This window comes from Epargyreus clarus, unplaced genomic scaffold (assembly GCF_041222505.1).
Source record: "Epargyreus clarus isolate Ecla_fem2 unplaced genomic scaffold, WU_Ecla_fem_2.2 ptg000024l, whole genome shotgun sequence".
NCBI lineage: Eukaryota > Metazoa > Arthropoda > Insecta > Lepidoptera > Hesperiidae > Epargyreus > Epargyreus clarus.
The window spans coordinates 10536513-10553352 of NW_027332231.1; the positions used below are offsets into that span (position 1 = coordinate 10536513).

At 37.8% G+C, this 16840-nt stretch overlaps 2 protein-coding genes across 2 annotated transcripts in view; one reads left to right on the forward strand and one right to left on the reverse strand.

The window, feature by feature from the left end:
- Positions 1-16764, forward strand: part of Rich (guanine nucleotide exchange factor subunit Rich) — a 32091-nt gene extending 15327 nt beyond the window's left edge. Inside the window, exons 15-26 of the mRNA XM_073086962.1 lie at positions 5903-6140; positions 6457-6566; positions 7121-7348; positions 7695-7838; positions 8103-8217; positions 8299-8420; positions 8767-8912; positions 9572-9849; positions 10273-10393; positions 10859-11005; positions 11290-11478; positions 11854-16764. Coding sequence (XP_072943063.1) covers positions 5903-6140; positions 6457-6566; positions 7121-7348; positions 7695-7838; positions 8103-8217; positions 8299-8420; positions 8767-8912; positions 9572-9849; positions 10273-10393; positions 10859-11005; positions 11290-11478; positions 11854-12175 — 2160 coding nt within the window. The 3' untranslated portion in view covers positions 12176-16764. The remainder of the gene's footprint in view (positions 1-5902; positions 6141-6456; positions 6567-7120; positions 7349-7694; positions 7839-8102; positions 8218-8298; positions 8421-8766; positions 8913-9571; positions 9850-10272; positions 10394-10858; positions 11006-11289; positions 11479-11853) is intronic.
- On the reverse strand, positions 68-4168 carry LOC140752516 (uncharacterized). The gene is made up of 7 exons (XM_073086853.1): positions 4013-4168; positions 3813-3911; positions 3647-3743; positions 2749-3576; positions 1462-1538; positions 1029-1097; positions 68-927 (listed from the first exon to the last, which is right to left on the reverse strand). Exons 1-7 carry the CDS (start codon positions 4028-4030, stop codon positions 316-318), a joined length of 1800 nt encoding a protein of 599 aa, XP_072942954.1. The 5' UTR covers positions 4031-4168; the 3' UTR covers positions 68-315.
- Positions 16765-16840: the final 76 nt, after the last annotated feature.

Genomic DNA, 16840 nt, shown 5'->3' on the forward strand with positions numbered 1-16840 from the left:
ATAATAAATGCGAGGATAATAGGGATATGTACTCGTGTAAGTAGATGGTAAATAAATTAAAAAGCTATTTATTTTGTCATTTATTCCATCGTTTTCATTGTTTATTTAAACTTAAATTAATGAAGGTATTTCTGATTTTTATTTACTTTTATTGCTATTTTTTAATTCAAAATAGCAACAAACTATTTATAAAACTCAGGGATTACCTATACATTGTCGCACGCAACACAACGCTATTTACAAAGAGAAGACTAGCATTTCACTACTATTTGGCAATTCACTATCAATTGTCTCTATATTGATCATTAACTATAGTTAATGTTTCACTTTAAACACTAGCCTTCGACCATCGAGAGTGATTGGTCCGATCGCCCATTGATGCAGCTTTCCGTCGATATACTTCTTGTTGAAAATTGTCGCGGTTATTTTAGATTTCGGTTTAAGCGGCACCCATCCTCCGTACGACCCAGTCTTGGCGTCCCAGAGCAGATTTCCAGTTCCCTTCACAGATGTGGTAACCTGACCGAGAGGTGCGACACCTTCAGAACCGAAGCCGTAGTTTTCCGGGGCTTTCAACGTTGTCGTTTGTTCAACTGGCGCAGGTGGTGCTTCTGTTTCTTCAACTGGCGCAGGTGGCGCTTCTATTTCTTTAACTGGGGTGGGTGGCGCTTCTGCCTCTTCTACTGGTGCGGGTTTGGCAACGGGCAGTACCTCTACTACGGGCGTGTTCGCCGCCAAGCGCTTGACGTCCGCGTTGAAGCCGTGCGCGTCGTCCGCCCAGTAGTCCACGAGGCGCAGCTTACCATCCGGCTCCACTAAGGAATACGCGCCTTGCACGTAATCTCCGTCCCTCGCTTCCCAGTGGTTCTTGATGTCCCTCGTTTTGTGGTCGTGGACTGAGTACCTAAAAGCGTAGCGAGGATAGTGCTGCAAATAATATAGTAAGTTACTGAATCTTCAAGTTATTTTACTTGTATATTGCACAATATTAAGTTCATTCTTGGATAAATTAATAGGAAACAGCTTACATTTTCTTCGCTGTTGTGCAGTACCCTCGCGGAAGTGATTGAAGTTGCTACTGTTAAAAGAAACAAATTCTGAAAAAACAAAAGAGATTTTTACATGCATAAAGTCTGAAATTAAGTGTTATTATTACTCAGTAAAAGTCTTATTTTTACTCAATAAAAAAATGTTTGATAGGATTTATTGATGGGACATTGATGCTCGCGGATGACTCCATGCACTTGACATCGTGTATTATTGGAATATCTTTAAGTTATTATACTTTTCAATACAGATTACGTAAATCCTTAATGAAGACATTTACTTTTCCCCAAACTATACCATAATATTATGAAATATTTGATTTCATAATATTATTAATATTTCATAATATTATGAAATATTTAATTAGTATATTGTTAGGTTTCATCGTACAACTATCAAAGAAAGTATCGTTACCGTCGCAAGTCGGTTCATACTGCCTGTTATCGAGTCCCACGCCAGTGTAACGTGTGATTGATTACAATCCAGTTCACCTTTTATATTGTATATGTTTTACCACCGCCGGCATCCACTGTGTAACAATAATAGTAGCACATGGTTGTATATTAATCGTTTGAACGAAATCGCATTAAATATACAACCTCTAATTTCATTCAATTGAGTGAAGCAATAAAAATGCGAACAGGGCGCGGTTTGTAGGGCGCTGGGAAACTCTATTATTTTTTGTAATTCTTTTATATACAGCGTGTATACAGACTGTAGAGCGATAACAGGAAATGATTTCTAGGTACTATGTTATTATTCGTTAATAACTCTAATTCGTTTGTGTAATCGATTTCTTGTTTACAGCATTGTATTATTTCATCTGTGACTATTGTGTGTATAGATAGAAGAACTTCGTTACGCACCGAAAATTTATCGTATTTGTTGATCTAGCTTAATTGTTATTAATGTTGCCGATGACATTTAATTAGTACCTATTTACTGTATATTTCCCCTAAACTCCATTAAAAATTTGAGGTTGCAAAAATCAGAAACCAATTTTCTTTAAAATACTGGTGTAGTCATTTTACAGTAAAAATTACATTAGACTATTGATAGACAGATTATTAAGGAATTATTTTTGGCAGTCATATGAGTTTGTATAATTATATAAAATTTAATAATAACTCGTAAAATTCTTATACATGTGTATTTACATTCGCAGTACATACGCAGATTATATTTACTGCAGGCATATATGCACGAACGCATACGCATGCAACGCGCGCAGCCAGGGCGGGAGCTGCAGCTCATAATTTGATTGTGATTTCGATACGCAAAACGCATAGATTTTACCTCGACTCATTATGAATCTAATAGCTTACATTGTTACACACACTGCTGTAACATCATCACATTGATTCATAAAATAATTTTATTATATTATAATGTCGCATGGACTACTTATTGTGTCTAAAGACATATTTTGCGAAACAAAGTTTTCTTCTAGGATCAGCCTTATTGTAGAAATGAAATACGAATTAAACTGTTTACTACCACACAGTGGCCAATGCTTTATTTGTGCTCTAACATATCTCTACTAATAACTTAAATAAAGTATTAAATATCCTTAAATAATAATATTAAATTACTACTTTACAATCTCATCGTCAGTTCACTTTCTGTAGGAGAAGCGGAATTTAGAATTGGTAGCGGCATTTTGTTTAGCTTTAAGTAGTTTAAGTTGAGGATTCATCATCTAATGCTTGTATCCGAGTCCCGGATAATGCAGATCACCCAGCGGTGGCAGGAGGAGGCCTTTGTCAATTGGCCCGTAGCCAATGCCGTCAAGATGTCCGTGAGGTAGCAGCGGCTCCTTAATAAGTCCGTCTCCATAGCCACCCAGTCCAAGATCGTGTCCCTTCAATATGGGATATGGGTAGGGCGCTGAATATATAGGACCGGGCAAGGGTCCCGGTGTGAAGTGAGGGTCCTTCACTATAGGAGCGGGTAGGTAAGGCTGCTTTATGATAGGCGGTGGCAATATTGGTTGCTTGTAAATGGGAGGTGACAGTATTGGTTGCTTATAAATAGGAGGTGACAATATTGGTGCAGGGATTACGGGAGCAGGTAGATGCTTGTAAATTGGAGGGGAAAGTATTGGTTCCGGCAATATTGGCTTTATAGGGACAGGTAAGATTGGCTCCTCTGGGACCACCGATTTAACTATGGGAGCAGCTTTGTAAAGCGACGCGCTGGACACTGCTGCGCCGTATCCCCCACCAGCGTATCCCGCACCACCGTATCCTGCACCACCGTATCCCGCACCACCGTATCCCGCACTACCATATACGGGGCCGCTCAGCAGTGGAGCACTCGCTAACCCTTCGAGATTCGCCACAGGACCCACTGTGATGGGGAGGGAATGTCCATGTCCTAACACCGGAATGGGAGCTTTGTAAATGTGAGGAGTGGTCGGGTGAAGGTTCGGACCGATTTTCTTCACCACCGCATTGAAACCAGACTTGTCATCGGCCCAATATTCCACCACACGTAAACTTCCATCTGGCTCCACCAATGAATAAGCTCCTGGAATTTGTTCAAAATTAATATAAAATTTATCTTGTTCATATTTCAACTTTATTGTAATTTGCGATACCTTTAACTGTGTCGCCGTCTCGTCTTTCCCACTGCGCCTTGTTGTCTCCCGTGTGTGGATCTTTCACCGCGTATTCAAAAGCGTAACTAGGATAGCTCTGGAAATTGCGTACAAGATTAATTATAGTTACTTCCAAAGGATTAATTTATAACTTTGGTAGACGTACATAGTAATTTAGAGATGCATGTCCCGGTGCGTACACTCCGAGGCCGTCCCACTCTCCGCTAGCCTTGATTGACGTCGTCAGCGCCAGGAGACACGTTATCTGCGGATCAAATTCCACCAAACTTAGAACTGTGTTTTGAACGAAACCTATTTGTATGAACTCTAATGGATATCGTTATTGATTTGTATATAAACACCAACCGCAATACTGTACTCCATTTTGTCGGAGCCGCATCGACCACTTGCTGTCAAAAACGTACTGATGCATAAGGAGCAGTGTAGTCAATTTATAGGCGATTGCCTTAGACCTTCATGTCCTGCCGTTTGGCGGATGTCGACTGTTTCACGCGCTCGCGGCTCCTGATAGCTGCAACAACAAATACCAAGGCTTGCATAAGCCTTCCTCATTTTCATACAGCCTTCGTCGGTGAAAACGCATATTAAACTGATATAATACGTATAATGTTTGTTTACATTGCTTGTTCCAAAAACTAATGATATACAATACTATCCCAAGATCTTGATTTAAGAATTTTTCTTGGTAATACATCCCATAAAAGATAACTTCTTACTTTTCCTAAAATTATATATTAATCTATGCCTCCTGCATATATATGATATTTAAAATATATTTTTTATTTATAATCTACCCCTATATTACGTGCCCTGATAGCATTAATTAGGATGCTTTTTCGACAATTAAGTATACGTCACGGTTATATTGTCCCGTAATTTGTCGATTATTACTTGTTAACAGGAATGATTGAAGCGAATCCGTCAGCCTTGCCTGACGCAACACACTTCAAAACACAGAGACGATCTGCTCTGATTGCGTTCGCGTGTATGTAACTTGACAAAGCGTATTTTGATATTCACGTTAATTGTCACTAATAATATGAGACGGACTTTAAATTGCTAAACTGATAGTACTAGCATTCATCTTGAATTTCATGTCAAATTTATTATATACCTGTTGCTTTAAAAATCCAAAGAAGATTATCTATGCGAATCTTATCAAGTATAGGGTGTATCAAGTATCAAGTGTAGGGTATTTGAGGCCTCTCAACTATTGAGATCATTTGGGTTATAATGGATCTCAGTTTCCAATTTTCACCTCAATTCTAGCTACGTTTTCTTTAATAGAGATAATTGATAGGGTTAATCAAAACGTAATCCTTGATTGTAATTACATCGATAAACTGCTATTGAACGTAACATTACTTAATACGAGTACATTACCCAAGCGCATACAATCTCGTACAGTAAATTAGCTCCGGAGGAAACACTTAATCTGGATGTCAATAATTCAACACCGTTCGCAGTGATTTGGTTCGTGTTTTAATGTCTTGCTATTTTCCTTGCTTCATTATAGGTTTCGTGTTAAACTAGTTTCACAATAAGGCGGCTATTAAAGTTATAATAACATTTGCTAATATACTTTTTTATGCTAAGAAATATGTTGGTAAACTTTATTTAGAAATTAAATTTATTATATTTTTACGATGTTTATTTTTGCCATATGGTTCGTATGTTAATACGAGTAATTATGTTCAGAATTTCCATACGGTTTAATTTCAATTGAAAGAATTATGATTCTGATTCTGAGATCAGTAATACCCCTGATATAATTCTTAGGAATCTTGTTCTATTTGAATTGTATGACTGATATTCTTTGATTTTGGATAACATACAGTGTTTTAAAACCAAGTTACAATATATTTACATACTACATAATTAATAAGTTTTCGTAATCTCAGTCTTGTTACCAATCATTAGGTGGAATGTAAGAAGTACCTATATTATGTTTTCTATGTCTACATATATTTATTTAGGCTTGAATGTGTTTAATTAAGTACTTGTAATAATTTAGGAGGTATAGAGTAAGAATTTTAAATTTTTGATTAATAATATAAAAATATTCCTAACTAAAAAAATATTACAATCCGATTGTATAACGAGAAAAGATCTTCCAACTAATATTTTTGAGAGCCCAGACTGGAAAAAATAATTAGTATATTTTCAATAATTGTATGTAGAAATAAATCATTATATTGATAGTCATGTAAACAATAATAGCATGTCTCCCCGCAGGCGTACAGCTGCCTGCCGGCGACGGTGCTCGCGTCGTGCGTGGAGAGCGTGTGGGCGGCGGGCGGCGGCGCGGCGCACACGCAGCTGTCGCGCGCGCTGTGGCTGTGGTGCGGCGCGCTCGGCGCCCGCGTGTGGCTGCCGCTGCTGCCGCGCGACGCGCGCCGCCAGGACCCCGGCCGGCACACCTTCATGGCGAAGCGGATCATGCTGCCGTTCCATCTCAATATATATCCGCTTAGTAAGTTTACTGAATGTTCTATATGAGACTATGTCTTATTCTTATTTGAGAATTTCGCCTTTGCACTTTGTCAAGCTAAATTGCTTAGGTTACGAATCTCGATGACAAGCCACGTCAAGGCACACGTCTCCGTGTCTTCTTCTGTCTGTTTCTCTCTTTTATTCTGCACGAAACCTCCTAGTATATACTACCTTACCTTAAAAATATAATTATATAATTTCAAAACAGGATTTGCCCATACAAGAACAAAAAAATCTCCCTTAAATAAAAAAAGATTTTCTTAAAATCAATTCCGTATTTATGTTCTTGTTTTCAGCTATTCTCTTCGACGATGCCATTCTACTCGGAGCAGAGAATGATACGACTTTGTATGCCTCGGACTCCAATTCTGTTTTTTCTCTACCCTTCTGCGTCATAAATAGAACAGTAAGTACTTAAAAATCAAAATAAAATAAAAATGGCCAACTTTTTTTATAACCAGAGAACTAAATTAGTAACTCATACCCATATCGCAACTGTAACATCCATTAACGTAATACATGACAATACTAAGTACCGCTAGCGTTAGGCCACTTATTACCGGGCGTCGAAGCGCGAAGTGTTCTCTGATTACCACCTTTGACTTGTATATTTGATTTTTTTTATAATATATGAGTAGTAGACGAGCAGGCAGTCCATCTGATGGTAAGCGGCAACTGTCGCCCATAGACGTCTATTATCAACCTCAGATAGGATTAGATATTTCTACCTGAGGTCAGCCACAGACGCGCCGCTACCCCTGAGGTCTAAGCTGAAACGCCTCGGAAAAGTATGTCTCCCTTACCACACTCTTCACAACGGAACACAGCAGCGCCTAACACTGCTGCTATTAGGCAAATAGGTGTGGCGGTGGTGCCGCCGGAGTTGATCCACAAAGGGTTCTACCACCTTCAAAGATTCACCTGTTCTAATAAATTACTAAATAAAATTTTCCATTCCAGAGCCAAGTATACCTACACCAGATCCTGCGGCAGCTGCTGCGGCGCAACCTGGGCTACCACGCGTGGGAGATCGCGCGCTCGTGCGCCCAGCTGCCGTACTTCCCGCACTCGCTGGAGCTGCTGCTGCACGAGGTGCTGGAGGAGGAGGCCACCAGCAAGGAGCCCATCCCGGACGCACAGCTGCCCAGCGTCATCGAGTTTGTGCACGAATTCCCGGTGTACTTGCAGGTATAACTTTAACACTTTATACGCTCGTTAATATGGGTTATTGCGTTTTTTTCTGTTTCACACAAAAATTCACACAAAAATGAATACATCAACATCCAGACCCAAAACATAATATTATTTTTATCATTTAGATCTACCTTGCAGATATTACTATCACGGATCACCGGTATACTAACACAAGTTTACTTGCGTCAGACCTGTATAGTGACCGGTCCACCACGCGGGTTGTCCAATTCTATAAATCAAAATACATTTAATGATCTGTCTGATATTTGCAAGTAAAATATTTTTGAAAAAGTTTATTATGGGTATTTGCACGTTACTGATAACGTTGATATTTTTGCAGACCGTAGTACAGTGCGCGAGGAAGACGGAAATAGCGCTTTGGGCGTATCTTTTCTCTGTCGCCGGCAAGCCCAAGGAACTGTTTCAAGAGTGCTTGGAGCGGAAGATGCTCGACACGGCCGCTTCCTACCTCATCATATTGCAGGTTTCTACCGTTGATATTTTCTATGTTATTGTATTAATCCATTGACAATAATAATTAAACTGCTGAATATGTGCAATTCTGTTGATGTTTCTTCTATTCCTAATTTAAAACTTGAAGTTTAAGAAGTGAAAAAGTAATTATAATCTTATTTCAGCGGAATAAGGTATTACTCTTTTTTTTGTTACAAGTTTTTTTGTTAGACGAGAATTGTAGATAGTACTGGAATATCAATAGATTAATGATGATTTTTATGAATGTGTGTAGAATCTGGAAAGTTCGGCGGTCAGTAGACAACTGGCGACGCAGTTACTCGATACCGCGCTGCAGGAGGAGAGGTGGGATCTTGCTAGGGATTTAGTTCGGTTTTTAAGAGCCATAGGTAAGTTGAAATATATCTTAATATGAATTATTGACATGTTATGCTGTTTAAAAGTATTTATAAACGTGTTTTTATTTGTAGATCCTAATGACGTGGATTCGCCACGAAATTCAGTGAACGTCCAAACGAAGTATGGCCAAATTGTCCAATCACAAGCGGTTCCAAATGCGGAAGATTTATCAGTTATATTAGGAAGTATGCAGGTACGTGTAATTATGTAATTTATTTTTCATTATTACTATTAATCATTGCAATTTTAGAATACTTTTTAAAAGCTTTTTAAGCTTTCATGTGCTGGTTGGCTTAATAGACGCGTTTTTATAAAGGAGAAAACTTCTAATATTTAAAAATGATTAATTAATGATATTATGTTATTTTTATTTTGTTGTGTAAATTTAAATCAAGGAAATAGTATTCGTAGCAAGATTTCACTAATGTAACACTAGAAAGTAAATGTTTCATTAGGATAGAATATTCCGTTAGTAAAAATGTACTAGGTAATCGATAAAATGTGTGTACATTGATGTATTTATAACTGTGATGTGTCAGTTGGCGGGCGGTCGCGGGCGCAGCTTCAGCACGACGGCGGCGCCGCGCGAGCCGTCCCCGCCCGCCGCGCCGCCGCCCGCGCCGCCCGCGCCGCGCCGCACCGCCGCCGTCAAGCGCAAGAAGAGCGTGCCCGCGCGCGCAGACAGGTACCGCACGCTATGTACTCTTCACATGGTTGAATATAGTAGAAATTTTTGTGGTTAGACACTGGAGGCACTACCGCCAAACCTATTTGTTCCAGCTGAGCTGACCATTGATCATATACCATTACGCCGTTTGTCCACCGCCACCGTCACCGAGCCGATACCGAGAACGAGATTATTTCGGGCCAATTTTAATATGACGTGACGGCGATAGTTTGTCCACCGCGACCGATATCGGCGGTTTATTTTGTTCCAGCTGTCACGCGTGTGACGGCAGCGTATGGACCTCTGGGCGTCGAGGAAAGAATCGAAATGTCTATTTACGCGAACGAAATAAAATTTTTATTTGAATTTTTCACAAACTTGTAGTTATAAATTTTTAATAAGAAATATATGAAATAGGTAGAGTCACTTTCCGCGATGGAGGTGAACTGTTCCCATGGCGTCGACCACCTGCACAAGCGACGCGCTTCGTCAGCCATTCCGCGAAGGCACGATGCAGCGTAAGCACGGTCTAGGGCTGCGCGATGCGTGTAGTGTAGGGCTGCCTATTACACGTAACTACTGCATAATTAAGCTAAGACAATTTTATGAAAAACACAATTATTAACACCCACATTTTACCAAAGATAAACGTTTAAGCACAATTGTTAACCTTGTAGAGAATCGTACAGCGGCACCGCGGAGGAGTTCTTCATCGACATGATGATCCAGCGTCACGCGCGGCAGCTGCTGTCGAGCGCGCGGCTGGTGGCGCTGGGCCGCCTGGCCGCCGCGCTCGACCTGCACCTGGTGCGCTGGCTGGCCGGCGAGCGCGAGCGCGCCGCGCGCGTCGACACCGCCGTGCTCTGCCTCAAGCGGCTGCACGAGGACTTCAACTGGCCCTACCCCACGCCGGAGGATTATAGCTGCGATCAGCGCAAGACCAGCCTCGTGCCCAGTTAGTGTTGGTTTGGTACTATTGTGATAGTTAGCAAGCGTGTGAAAAGCGTTGAATATTGTGTTATAATGTTTGGAGTAAATGCAGATAATGCAGTGTATGTGCATTATTCGAAATAGGGATATTTCGGGATAAATTATAGTATTATGTAATAATAGTTTTAAATGTTTGATAACGGAGTATTAAATGTCAATTAGGAAAAAACGATGAATCTAAATGTAGGTCTATTAATTAAAAAAAAAAAAAACATGACATATTAAAGAAGAAGGCAAAAGAGAAACACGGCTATCAAACGATCCCAGAGTTATTGCACAATTCTTATTTACAGATTGTCTATGTCACTTCTGGCTAGCTCGAAGGACCAGAATACGTATACTATGCTAAAATTAAATGATTATTAAAATATATTTGTTTGTGTGTCAGCGAGCGGCTACGCGGGCGGCGGCGAGGCGGACAGCCTGTGCGGCGACAGCGGCTACGTCAGCCTGTCGCTGCGCGCCGCGCCGCTCCCGCCCGCCGCGCCTTCCTCGCCCGCGCCCGCCAGGTACCATTGCAGTTTGTTGTGAATCACATAGTTTAATATAGTATTAACTTTTTAATCAGTAAAACAGTCAGCCAGTAACAGTCATTACTGCCAAGAACGTGGTAGAATCTTCTGTGGATCAACTACGGCACCACCACCGCCACATGTATTTCTGCTTAATAACATCAGTGTTATGCGTTGCTGTGTTCTGGTTTGAATAATGCAGTAAGGGAGACATACTTTCCCTAGACAGCCGGTCTTAGTCCGCAAGGGTAGCAGCGAATTTATGATTGACCTGAAGTAGGAAACTATCTTATGTGGGATTGTTTACAGATGTCTATTAGCGACAGTAGCAACTTAGCATCAGTTAGACTGCCTGTTCTTTTGCTACTCCAATAATATATAAAAAAAAATATAGAGCTATAAGAGCGCGAAGCGTTTGAAAGACGCAAGTGTTAAAAGTTCGTGGTGTTTTTCGTGTCGCAGTTCAGTGGGCGAGTGCAGCGTGGCGGAGGGCGGCGCGGCGGCGTGGGGCGAGGCGGCGGGCGAGGAGCGGCGCTACGCCGCGCTCATGGAGCGCCTGCACCACCACCAGGCCGAGCGCGGCGACCACACCGCGCACGTGCAACTGCGGTAACATACACTTTGTTTTGTACACTTTTTATTTTATTGAATATGTAAAATAAAATAAGCCTTTATTACTAAACTATATAAAAGTTATATAAAATATAAATACGTACTGTAAAGCCCGGTCCACATCCTTGCGAGAACACGAGAAAAGCACGAGAAACGAGAATGTATCACGCTCTCGCCAGATTCTCACGACAATGCAGAGCGGGCTTTAAAATGAATGTCATAAAATCATGGTGAAATAAGACAAAGGTACGCGATCCTCGAATGTTTGTCCCTCTCCCCAGATACTACCTGCAGCTGATGACGGAGGCGAGCTGCGTGGAGTGGGCGCTGGTGGTGGCGGTGGCGCTGCGCGACGCGCTGGCCGTGCTGCGCTGCGCCAACGCCGCGCGCGCGCCCGACGTCGCGCTGCCCGCCGCGCGCCGCCTGCGCCGCGCGCTGCAGGACCTGCGCGCCTGGACCGACGCCGAGTGGTGCGACACAGTACCCACGCCACACACACACGTATACACCCACACAGCTACACAAGACACGCATACATATACAATACACGCAGTTACCTAGTGAACGTTACCAAAATGTAATGTTACATTTAGTCCAAATTGCGCTCAGATTGACACATATGTACGCATACGTGCTCGTCACGAAAGTTCAAATAAATTAAATGTTTAAATTTAACAATCAAGTTATTTATAATACGCCGATATTTAGTACTTCCAACCACATGTAAAAAAATGCATGCAAAGCCCGATAAAAAAACTTAATGGGTATTTTTCTTCTAGTACTTCGATATCTAGGTGCCATAAAAAAGTTTCAATTAATATTTCAAAATTCTAAAATTATTTCAGCCTTGGCTACAAGCCCTTCATGATGGCCATCAGCAACCAGATCCCATTCCTTACGTCCATCATCAACGCTCGGGAACGCCGCGCCTCCATGGTAAAGACTAGGGTGCGAAGTCCTAGCACAGGCTCCTTGAACCAAGAGAAACTCCAAGCGGCACAGGAGCCTAAGTTCCCACCTCCGCAGAAGGCGCAGGATATGTCTAAGCAGTCGGTGAGGAAGGACTCCCCGAGCACGCTGCCCGAGGCGGCGCCCAGCGCGGCGCTCGCTCCCCCGCGCCCGCCCGCCCCGCCAGAGGAATCGGCATCCAACTGTGCCATCATGTAGACGTAAGTATATACGGCAACTATGCGAAAGGACTTTTGAATATTTTTCTAACGCAATGATATGTATGTACTTAACACGTACATTCTATAAATAAGGTATCTCGAATTAAGTTCAGAAATTAAGTTATGGGCGTAAATTTTACTTGATGTTTAAATCAATGAAGAAACTCGTGATGTAAAGGGTAATTGAGTCGGATAAAAACTTATTGTTTATTGAGGATGGTATAACTCTCAGAAGTTCAACTGCGGCAGCACTACCACCATCATTTTTTCCCTGTACTTGAAGGTTATTGTGATAGACAAACAAGCAAGCAAGCATATGGCGTTCCATATTTGCCATTAGCCTATCCATTTAATGGTGGTAAATGGACGGTTTTGTGGTGAAAAACATTGAAACTAAAATCCACAATGATTTACCAGTTGCCCAATCTATGGTTATCACATATGTTATATGAGACTAATTTCATCTAGATGGTTTTGTGGATGGATGAACAGTTTCGTTGCTGAGACCATTCTCTTTTCGGTGTCTATTAAAGTATATTTGAAAATCTGACGTCCATTTTCTTATTTAGTCCATGATCCTAGTATTCTTGGTTCTCAAGGGTCATCTGGGTTTGAGTTTGACCATTTGGGTTTGATAATTGGGACACAATTTTATCAGATCGAGTGCATCCCCGTTTGTTTATGTTAAATTAACAATCCTCTCTTTTATTAAACGTACCAGGGTATATCGTTTGCGTCGTAAAATTGCAAATATCATTTTTAAAAGTTACAATTAGTTATATGTGGACCTTGCATAAGGCCCGCGCCGTATTCGTCCCAGTATTTCACTTCGTGTATAAGCATTGGGGTAATTTAATAGATACAAATAAATAAAGCAAAAAAAATAATATTTTAAAATTGTTTTTATAGGATTTTAATACCAGAATCATATGTTGAGATAATCATTATAATGTTACTTACATTGATTACATAGTATCCCAAGAAAATTATTATGAAGGAGTCATTTAAGAAATGTCTGATGCTCGGGTCTGCACGAAGTATATTGTGTAATGGGACAAAGCGATAAACTTATAAATTATGCCTGCTCTTCATATCAAATATTTTCTTGTATTTTTCTATAACTATGTGTTTTTAGATTCTTTGTCTTTACAAGGTGTTTCAAGGTGCAGGACCTAATAGGAAACATCTTATTTGCCTTATATTTTTTTGAGAATCAAAACATCTACAATAGTATAACTAAAAGTAACTAACCCAACCTAACCTAACCACCTTAATAAATAAAACTGTTCTAAAATAATAGTGTAATATTGTTACTAAACGGTGCTGTATAAATGAGCATTTTCTATATTTTTTCCTTGTAGATAAACAATAAAAATCAGTTATATTCATTTGTTATAACATTAACCAACTCTAGTCTTTACAGTTTATTTTCGAATATTTCAATTAGGTATTCAGTTCATATTATCCGTTACTGAAGTTTGTGATATTTTTTGAGTAAAAATATTTGTTTTATAATGCATTCCCACATTTGGTTGTGACGGTAGTCACAATAAAATTTAATGTCATGATATGTCATAATTGATTTAAAGTAAACCTTTGTTTATTATTATTCTGCACCTATTTATCTGAACATATATAAGATAGGTACTTAACATTATTGCATGGAATGATAAATTAATGTTTATTTTTAATGTGTGCAAAATAAATAGAGAAATTATATAGTTAATATATTAAGAGAATTTAAATGGTGTCTTCCCGGACGATATTAGGACGAATGTTTAGTATAAATTATTATAATCTGTGTATTTTGTTATTTGAATTGAATATTTTATATTTCCATACTGTTTGAAAACTAATTTCTTTTGTCGCTATGATAATCTTTAGTTATAAACAGTATATATGCACTAATATATTAATTATTCTATTATATTTATATCTGGTATGTATAAACTTTGTTACAAACTATTAAATAAATAGTTTTAGACGTCGTCCCCAATAGAACTATAGTAATATACTAATTGGATAGACAAATAAACACCTTTCGAAATTGAACTTATGTACTTAGACAGCAAGTAGTGCAATAAATGTATTCAAGTTATTATTATCAATAGTTTTACAATTTCTATTAAATTAATTTATGCTATATTTGATATTTTCTCGAAATCGGAAAGACTTCTCACAATGTCTCGATGGAAAATATAATTAATATTAAACTGTACAAACGATAATTTTTATATCGTAACATTAACTTAAATGCCTTTGAATACAATTTCCACTTTACTAAATATTATATATTGTAAATCTGTTACGGATGCAATAATAATGCTACTGTTATTATATTATTTTCAATATTTTGCTCATGTATTAATTTATTTTAGATATATTAGATTATTTTGTGTTGCTCAAATCATAATCTCATATTTATGTTATTTTCCTGGATTCTGAGCTTAATTTACTATTAGCCATAAAATTAAAAGCCAGCCCATAATAACTATTCTTAGAGCGCTTTCAATACCTACGCTCTGGTTGCCACTTTTCTCTCTAGTTCATCAGGATCAAAACATGTCCTGATTTATATTATGATGTCATCGTCAAATATATATAGAAATAATATGCCAAATAGCCTCCAAATTAAGTTGAATAATTTTTAACCAGACGATAAATGTTTTAAGTCTGAGTGTGAATAAATACTTTTTTTTACTGGAGCGTAAGTACTGAACAAAGCTCTGTAGCCTCCATACATTGTAAGAGAACTCTTTTATTATGAAAGGAGGTAACTTTATAACTTCTCGCCATCTCGGTGCCAATTTGTAAAATAGATACAATTTATATTCTATTTATATCAAATAATTATTCATTTAATAATTGAAAATATGATTTAGTACAAATTAATATTTATATCAATTCTGGCGTGACCATAGTCCTATTAACACTAATATGTATTTGTATTTAGTCGTAAGTTGTTTTCTATGAATAATTTTAGTGTAGGAAGAAATTATATCGATAATAATTTTAATGTTTTGTAAATAAGAGTGATTAAATCTCATTTCTAATTTCTCCGCTGAGCTGTTAGATTGCAACGAATTCTTATAAGTTTTGTTCTAACACAAGTGCATCGGAGTTTGAAAATGAAGTGTTATCGTGAATAAATGCTTAATTTATTGAGATAATTAATAACTGTACTATTTAAATGTTGCATCTTATAGGATATACCTATAAAATCTCTAATAGTGAATAAATACTATTTATTAAATGGATCATAAAGGTGAGAGGCAGCTGAATTTAGGAAACATGATTGCAATTCAAACCAAACGGAATATTTTTCATTAATGAGCAGGTTGTTATAATATCTGAAGTTTATTAAAAAAAAACGTGCAACTTTTCTGTGTAATATAAATTAATGTGTAATTCTTATGATTGTGTAGCAAAATATATTTAGTAACATAAGGATATGCCCACTGGCATCTGCGAACTTTAAAATACATTCCGATATTGTCTTTGTAATATTTATAGCAATAATATTATCATATTGTAGTCGTCGTACGTCGAAATTAGAACAATAGCGTCGTCAATTAAAGTTGTGAGTATCATTAAATGTAACCGACTAACTTGAGCCGTCACGAATAGTTTGAAAGCAGGTGCTAATATACATATTAAGCATTTTAGTCATAACAGTGGACAGAGGATCTTGAATTAAGGACCCTTGCTAACCTCACATCCAACGGAATATGTTCATATTGTGTATACATTTCATCAAATATTAATACACGTTTTCATAAAGTTTATTTCTATTTAAATCTTCCTCTTGATCTTTAGACACATTTGAAAGGGAATCATACACTAAAGCCCTTATTATGAAATGTAAGCTTTATTGAAACCTATACCTGTAATACCTGTATATTATTCATGTTTTTTTGACATTTTAAATGAAAATTTAAACCTTTCACAATGTATTAGAATTGGCTATTCTGTTTGCATAATAAAAAATTTGTAAGTCTAAATGCTATATATAAATACTTAGCAGATGTGATAAACAAGACTTGAGCTATGGTCCTTTAGCTGATACAGTTTTCTTAGCAGTTAAATAAAATTTAAATTTTAAAAATATATAATTTACTATTTGCATTATAGTGTATAGCCCAACAATTTGTTAGAACTAGTAACATCAGATTTTAATTCATGTGAGTTTAACTTGTAAGCTACTATCTATAGAATGAAATTAATATTGTGTTATTAGTTTAATACTTCTAATATTAAACATTTTGGATAAAATTTTATTTATACATACTAATATTAATTAAAATCTGATATAACAATTCCACCAACACAAAAAACAAGAGTCGAAAACTGTTTTACAATAAAATGAAGTCCATTTTTGTAACAATAATAGTGGTTTTAACTGTAATAGTAATAATGTTTACTTCTACAACATAGTGTAATAATAACATTGTATAAAATAATAATGAAGTAAGAGAAATTGCTTTACTCAAGAATGAGGTGTACATTGTTCTTATTGACATTTTTGTATCAAAATTTTGTAATTTTAGTCAATTGAATTGATGTTAATAAAAGAAATTTTGGAAATTCCGGCTGTTTTTTAATATCCTGTTTATCTATCTATCTACATATTGGGTAAACTATGGCGTAATAGGTCTTTAGTATA